General features: G+C 42.2%; 1 protein-coding gene across 5 annotated transcripts in view; it reads left to right on the top strand.

Moving 5' to 3' along the window:
• TRAPPC4 (trafficking protein particle complex 4) overlaps positions 1–7,146 on the top strand; it is a 14,219-nt gene extending 7,073 nt beyond the window's left edge. The window contains exons 3-5 of one of the 5 annotated variants that reach the window (XM_018566154.1): positions 62–168; positions 2,721–2,847; positions 6,888–7,146. In XM_018566154.1, the coding sequence (XP_018421656.1) occupies positions 62–168; positions 2,721–2,847; positions 6,888–6,966 (313 nt within the window). In that variant the 3' untranslated portion in view covers positions 6,967–7,146. The remainder of the gene's footprint in view (positions 1–61; positions 169–2,720; positions 2,848–6,887) is intronic. The other 4 variants (XM_018566155.1, XM_018566152.1, XM_018566151.1 and 1 more) reach the window with 4 other exon arrangements.
• The last annotated feature ends 853 nt before the right edge of the window (positions 7,147–7,999 follow it).

Raw genomic sequence — 7,999 nt, 5'->3', positions numbered from 1 at the left:
AAATTTGTGCTTTCCAATGTGAAGACATACAAAACTGAATAGAAGCCTTTATCTTGTATTCCAGGTTATTTGCTATTGGATCCCAACTCTCTCCAGAGCCGGGGAGTTCTGGCATCGAAATGCTGGAAACGGATACATTCAAACTGCACTGTTATCAGACTCTGACAGGTAAGTGGTTCCATAGACATAATGGAATTGGTTTTCATGCATTATTGTATTCTTTTTGGTTTTCAGTGAAGTATCATCATGACTTGATGGATATCTGGTGTATCTCATTCTGCTTTACCAGATTGCGGCTTCATGTCAGTGTCTCTAGACCCTGAAAAGGAATGCAATGGTGTCCTGCGTCCCTTAGCCATTTCTGTGATAATATACAAAAAGTCTACTATTCTTCCAGTCCCCATACAAGAGTGAAAACAAACAATACTTGCACAAAAATATAAACAAATTTCAACTGAGCATAAATATTCCACAATATGAAATATTAGTTCAAAGTTGTATACACCAAGTGAAAGAAGTCCAAATAGTCCATATCCACCGAAACCACAGCAAATCCCAGTGAAGCTTCTGATGATAAAACCACAAGCGGTACACCCTTGTGCGACACTCTTATCTCTCATATATATATATATATAATGGGTAAGCCGTATTAGTCCAGTAGCCAAGATGTCAAAAAAGACAAAAACGCAGTATTGCAGTGTGCAATGATACCTTTCTTATTGGACTAACAAAATATATACAAGACAAGCTTTCGAGAGTGAACCTCTCTTCTTCAGGTCAGAAGCTATATATATATATATATAATGGGTAAGCCGTATTAGTCCAGTAGCCAAGATGTCAAAAAAGACAAAAACGCAGTATTGCAGTGTGCAATGATACCTTTCTTATTGGACTAACAAAATATATACAAGACAAGCTTTCGAGAGTGAACCTCTCTTCTTCAGGTCAGAAGCTATATATATATATATATAGCTTCTGACCTGAAGAAGAGAGGTTCACTCTCGAAAGCTTGTCTTGTATATATTTTGTTAGTCCAATAAGAAAGGTATCATTGCACACTGCAATACTGCGTTTTTGTCTTTTTTGACATCTTGTCTACTGGACTAATACGGCTATATATTACCAACTGGTATGTGGCCAATGATCGCTCCTTAACAATATCCAGGGTGCAATCCCTCTCAGGGTTAACGGCTTATCATAATGACATGTCCAGAATCGCCCATCACACAGTCTAATCCCTGGGACGTCATCCACACACGCGCATCAATGGGCAGCTCCTTTCATGCCAGCACACGGGTGAGTGCTCACCTTCAGCAGGTCCAGTCGGCGGATGCAGCAGATGTGGAGGGTCTCGCCAGGGGCAAATGTGGAGGGTCTCGCCAGGGGCAGATGCTGATGGTTTTAGCATGGGCAGATGTGGAGGGTTTCACCAGTGGCAGATGCGGAGGGTCTCGGCAGTGGCAGATGCGGAGGGTCTCGGCAGTGGCAGATGTGGAGGGTCTCGCCAGGGGCAAATGTGGAGGGTCTCGCCAGGGGCAAATGTGGAGGGTCTCGCCAGGGGCAAATGTGGAGGGTCTCGCCAGGGGCAGATGCTGATGGTTTTAGCATGGGCAGACGCGGAGGGTCTCGGCAGTGGCAGACGCGGAGGGTCTCGGCAGTGGCAGACGAGGAGGGTCTAACTGTTGGCGCTATATAAATCCTGTATAATAATAATATTCTCATACCAATGAATCATGCTTTTCATCACTGTGTGTGTTATTATGTGTGTATGGCAGCTTTTGTTAGATGGCTGTGTCTCTGAGCAGTGAACCGTCCCAACCCTTCTATTTCTTTCCTGGAGGTAACCACACACAGTGTTATATCAGGATGAAAAGAGCATGGTTGTAAACATGAATGGTGGGGAGTGTAAGATGATGTAACCCCAGTTCAGGAGTATCCTTATTGGGGAATATACCATAGAACATACTTCAGGAAGTTTCCATGAGTACAAGACCAAATATTCTGAGCATTTAGAGTAAAATGAATGTTTCCACAATCTACCTGCATGCGTGATCTAACCGTCGTCATTATTATCCTACAGCTAGCTGGACCTCTTCATGTCTTTTAGATTGTGCTTTCTCCATACTGCTCTGGAAATGTCAGGAAGCCAGTGGTCACATACTGTAATACAGTGCACATGTTCAGTGAGCATTGGGAGCTATAGAAGCATGATTAAAACCTCAGTCCTCATAACTCCAACCAACAATAAAATAAGAATAAAGAATCCATTCAAAGATCTAAAATAATAAAACCATATTTTGCCCTGCAGTACTGTTTTTCTGCCACTGGATGTCCTCGGTCTGATGAGCAGCATCAACCAACCCACTTCCTCTGAGCCTGGGTCTGACTGGACAGTGAAAGGAGAAGCAGCACAATGATGAGCTGATCACTCTGCTTTCTCTTTCTATCAGCATGCTTCTTGTCAGCACATGAACTGATTGGCTCATTGTGCTGCTTTTTCCCCTCGCACTCCAGCCCTGCTGTACAAGAGGCTGATACTTGGGCAAATTCAGGTGCAGAAAAGACATTTAATGTTTAAATGATTGCAGAGCTGCTTTAATGTGTCTTTGTATCTGCTTAGAGTTCAGCTTCAAGTAGCTATTGCTAAGTTTACTCAGAAAGCGTCCACATATGATGTCTTTTCTGACCTTTTTTTATAATTCTTTGTTTCTTGTCTGCAGGTATAAAGTTTATGGTTTTGTCTGATCCACGCCAGGCTGGCACAGACACATTACTACGCAAAATCTATGAACTGTATTCTGACTATGCGCTCAAGAATCCATTTTACTCCCTGGAAATGCCCATTAGGTAAGGACATTGTTTGGCACATGACTGTAATGTTTCCTCATCCAGGAGCTAAAACTGCACACTGTGCAGCAATGTATAAACCCTACAGAGATGTCATTGGAACCCAAATCTTGAGTTGTATGTCTGTGCAAAATGAGAAACACAAAACGGCTCAATTCATTTCTTTGACAGCCATAGACAAGACTCCTAAAGGCAGATGCCTGATGGGATTTGTAGTTGCACCACAGCTGGAGAGCCCGAGTGTACCTACCCCTGTATTAACTATGTATACAGGGATGATGGATGCAGAAGACCATTCAATGCCTGTTATTTCTAGGGCTGCAACCAACTAATCGATAATGAGGATAGTTGTCAACTATTCTCATTATCGATTAGTTGGTTGGATCCCCTAGCTCTCTCCTCCATGCTGGGAGGAGGGCACAGCAGGTAGTGGGCGGGTGCAATTGCCAGCCTGCTATTGGCTATTGCAATTTGACGGCTGGCTATTGCACCCGCCCAATTACCCGCTGTATGTTCATTCAGCTCCTGTCTATGTAATCTTGCCACTGGCAGCTGTAACTATTCAAGCGCCATGTGCTTACAATACAATTATTAAAAAGAAATTATAAAACGTCGTAAAAAGTAATTTCAATGGCTCCCCAAAACACGCCTCCCATCCACAGTATGATCGCCCGCACTGGAACGCACGGTACCGCAATGCCGTGCGTTCCAGTGCAGTGTGATTGCAAAAAAATTGTGCATGCAGTTTTATTCTGAAGTAAGCTTTGTTTGTAACACGGCATTTGTGTATTTTATGTTAAATTATGGATGGGATATATTACATTTTTCCCTCTTCGATTAATCGAAAAAATAATCGGCCAACTAATCGAATTCTGAAAATAATAATTAGTTGCAGCCCTCGTTATTTCATCCTCTGCCCAGCCCATGCTGCTGTCTGTCTACCAGAGAGAAAAGTGATTGAAGTCCCGGGTACAATTCAGCCCCAGTCCTGCATTGAAAACTGTTTGAGTCTGTGCAGCATCATGGGGTAGCTGACGGAATGTCTGTTGAACTGTTCAAGTCAATTCAGATGGAATTCTTAAGTGCAAAACATCTAAACATACTTCAGTGGAATACATGTCAGTGTATACGTTCTATTGTGAACAAGCCCTCTGTCCCTGTTCACACTGTTACATCACTTCTTATCTGTGGCCGTTTGTGCTGACAGCTCACATTCATGCTTGTTGATGGAGGGGTTGTTAATTATTAGCAGAATCACCTATATTGGGTGGACTTTGTGAGGAAATAAGCAGATCCCTATTCATTGGAATTGTTTTATGCAAAGCCATGTCATTGAGCAGGCTGAACATGATATATTTTCAGTGGTACTAAAATCTGCTGGTGAGCCAATATTGTATTAGAGATATCCTAGTTTTACCAAATCTATATGGTTACTGTTTCTTCTCATTGCTTGTTTCTTTTGTAATGTAAGCTATTGATATCCACAGGAGAACTTGGAGCACTTGCCTATTGTTGCTGCTTTTAAACCCAAGAACACAAATTTCATATATTGCAGCTTACTAGTCCTTAGATGTGGTGGCTGCATTAGTTTTCAGGCTAAGATCAGTATTGGCAGTTACAGAAAATACCTGGTAATGTTACCAGAAATTCGATGTCCTTGTCATATGCTTTGAGATGAATCTGAAGCCAAACAATGTCCTTTCTTGTGTAAACCACAAAGATTATAATACCATCGTCCCCCATAATGGAGATGCACAAAGGCGGACATGTTGGAAATCTAAGAAGAAAATAAATGGTCCCCAGCACTCCCAAGTATTCTTCAATGCAAAATCTTTTTTATTCGATGTAGCAGGCCATATCACCACGCGTAGCAGCGTTTCAGAACCTGTCTGGTCCCATCATCAGGCAAACAGGGAGACTTCACTCTGAGCAGAGACACCTTACTCTGTTATCCTGATGAAGGGATCGGATAGGTTCCAAAACATTGCTACTATTGTGACTCCGATTGTTGTATTAGCAATGTATGCCTTGCTGAGACCTCTATGCCTGGCCTGTATAAGCAGATATAATTACTGCCGATAATCCTTATCAGATAGCTGAACTCACCAAATACCTTTTCATCCACAAAGTGCTTTAGTACTTGCAGCAAACAGGATACAGCAGATGAACGAACAGACTATATTTGAAGGTCAAGGATGATAATGTTTCCAAGCTAGCATATACATGTGGCCCAGCTATAGGCAGCCATGACAGCAGAAAACGACTAGTTGAGAAGAAGAGTGGTACATTACACACAAGGGGGGAAATGCAGAAAAATATGGTGCAATAACCAAAACGCCCACAAGATGGCAGTATAATAACCAGCCATACAACTGCTATAATACATGGCTTAAAGGAGAACTATTCGGCTCGCGGTATACTGAGCCTAGGGTGACGGGAGGATGCTAGTTTGTGTCCTCCCGTTACCCTAAGGAGAACTATGGGGAAAAGCCTTAACCCCATAGTTCTCATTTAAGAAAAATCAAGTATGTGATTCTCATTTCACATTAATATGAATATAACTATGACTATGCATTGTCATATTTTTATGCAATTATTGTGACAGCACAGGTACGCGTGGTGATATGACCTGCTACATCGAATAGAAAGATTTTGTATTGGTGTGCTAGTGACCATTTATTCTGTGATTTTGAGTACTTGGCGACACCATCCGTGGCTACTTCAGCACTTTTCCCCCGCAATATATGGGGCTTCTCTGTTAGGAGTGCAGTGGGACTCCCTATTGGACAATGTCTAAAATCTAAGCACAGGAAGTGTTAGTTGTAGGATCACCAGGTAAAAATAAACAAAAAAGCTTGAAGAAAATAAAAACGAATGCAGCCACCTCACGTAAACACTGCTGAGCTGCAATATATAAAATTTTCTCGTTTTTGGCTTCAGATACACTTACAGGTAGAACTCCAGTCAAGTTTTTTTTTTTTAAATGAGACTAGAAGGTTTAGTAACTCTTGTCATAATATTGTATCTCTTTGGTCTTTATTGGGGAGATGTATCCTCTCTTCCTGACAAGGAAATACAAGAGGATGTGGGAGGAAATCTTCTCAAAATAAAATGCCACCTTTGGCGGGTGCTGTTTTGTTGCCAAACTTTTTACTTCCTCTCACTTCCTGTCATGACCAGCACATAACATAAAGGTTCTTCTCCCAGTGCAGACATGGGCAGCAATAGAGAACCTCACACAGCACAGAATATAAAGGTTCTTCTCCCAGGGCAGACATGGGCAGCAATAGGGAACCTCACACAGCACGGAATATAAAGGTTCTTCTCCCAGTGCAGACATGGGCAGCAATAGAGAACCTCGCACAGCACGGAATATAAAGGCTCTTCTCCCAGTGCAGACATGGGCAGCAATAGAGAACCTCACACAGCACAGAATATAAAGGCTCTTCTCCCAGTGCAGACATGGGCAGCAATAGAGAACCTCACACAGCACGAAATATAAAGGTTCTTCTCCCAGTGCAGACATGGGCAGCAATAGAGAACCTCGCGCAGCACGGAACATAAAGGCTCTTCTACCAGTGCAGACATGGGCAGGAATCGAGAACCTCGCACAGCACGGAATATAAAGGCTCTTCTCCCAGTGCAGACATGGGCAGCAATAGAGAACCTCTCCCAGTGCAGACATGGGCAGCAATAGAGAACCTCACACAGCACAGACTATAAAGGTTCTTCTCCAAGTGCAGACATGGGCAGCAATCGAGAACCTCACACAGCACAGAATATAAAGGCTCCACTCCCAGTGCAGACATGGGCAGCAATCGAGAACCTCACACAGCACGGAATATAAAGGCTCCACTCCCAGTGCAGACATGGGCAGCAATAGAGAACCTCGCACTGCTTCTGACCTTTTTTTTTTCTATTTTGTCCTAAGCTAAAAAGTTCACCATTTCATTTTGTATTTAGTTGGAACTTTAACCAAAACTGAGCCACAATTGTTTTATTGCAGTAATTATTCTCAACAAATGTTTCTTTTATTTTAGGTGTGAGCTGTTTGACCAGAACTTGAAGTCTGCTTTGGAAATAGCAGAGAAGGCGGGAACATTGGGACCCAGTTCCTAGCCTGTAAAGAAGGATGGTGGAGCTGGAGCCATTGCTGGTCTGTGGAGCATCATTGTATCATGCTGGGGGAATGTTAGGCATTGCCTTGCTTGTAAATACTGTAAAGTTTACTTCTGTTTGATGGTTGGTGTTGCAATAATAAGGGTTGAGCTCAATTGAATTACTGATACATGTAGCAGTGTTTAAAGTATTTAAAATAAAATATATATCTCTCTCCATGTTGTGTTTTCAAAAGAAAAGCTCTTTTTTTTCCCCCAGTTTTCAAATCCAATAAGCAAGTCTGGCCCATCTCAGTGCTGCGGAGTCACTTTCAGCCATTTCCTGCATGCATGCACTTCAGCTGCACATCATTACTCTGGTCCTGCGTCCTCATTATAGCCATGGACCATGCTTGTGCAAAGTGTTGTAGTACAGCCTCCTCCAGGAACACAGTCACCTCCTCATGTATCCCTTCCCCCTCCCTTTTAGAATGTAAGCCCTCATGGGCAGGGCCCTCCTTACCATCTTGTCTTGAATTGTATTGTGATTGTAATGTCTTCCTTATATTGTGAAGCGCTGCGCAAACTGTTGGCGCTATATAAATCCTGTATAATAATAATAACAATAATGTGGCAGGGTGACAACACAAGAGTACAATTGGGAGACAGTTGTAGTGACTCCTACACATGCACATAGGTTGAACTGTATGGAACTGTGTCTTTATTCAACCTTAACAACTATATAACTATAGTAGGATCACCAGGTATTATTTTTTTAATGAAAGCTACAAACTTAAAAGCCTGGAAACTTTTAGAATGAATTTAGCATATGAAAGCTTATATGCGATTTTAGTGATTGGGTTTAGGTGTACTTTAAATAAGAATGTTCTTTTTTGTCCTAACTTCCAGCTTTATGGATCTCTACAATTGTCTTGAACAGCCTTTTGTCATTTCTTTTGCTTGAGGTATGGTTGGCATGAACAGACCTTTCCTGAGAATCAGACTCTGTCAGTAGGTGATTTCTATAGGGTAATATAAGGACTATCTAATCTCAT

The sequence above is a fragment of the Nanorana parkeri genome, unplaced genomic scaffold (assembly GCF_000935625.1).
Source record: "Nanorana parkeri isolate BGI_ZX_2015 unplaced genomic scaffold, ASM93562v1 scaffold922, whole genome shotgun sequence".
Taxonomy (NCBI): Eukaryota; Metazoa; Chordata; class Amphibia; order Anura; family Dicroglossidae; genus Nanorana; species Nanorana parkeri.
This window is presented reverse-complemented; position numbering and strand designations above follow the sequence as displayed.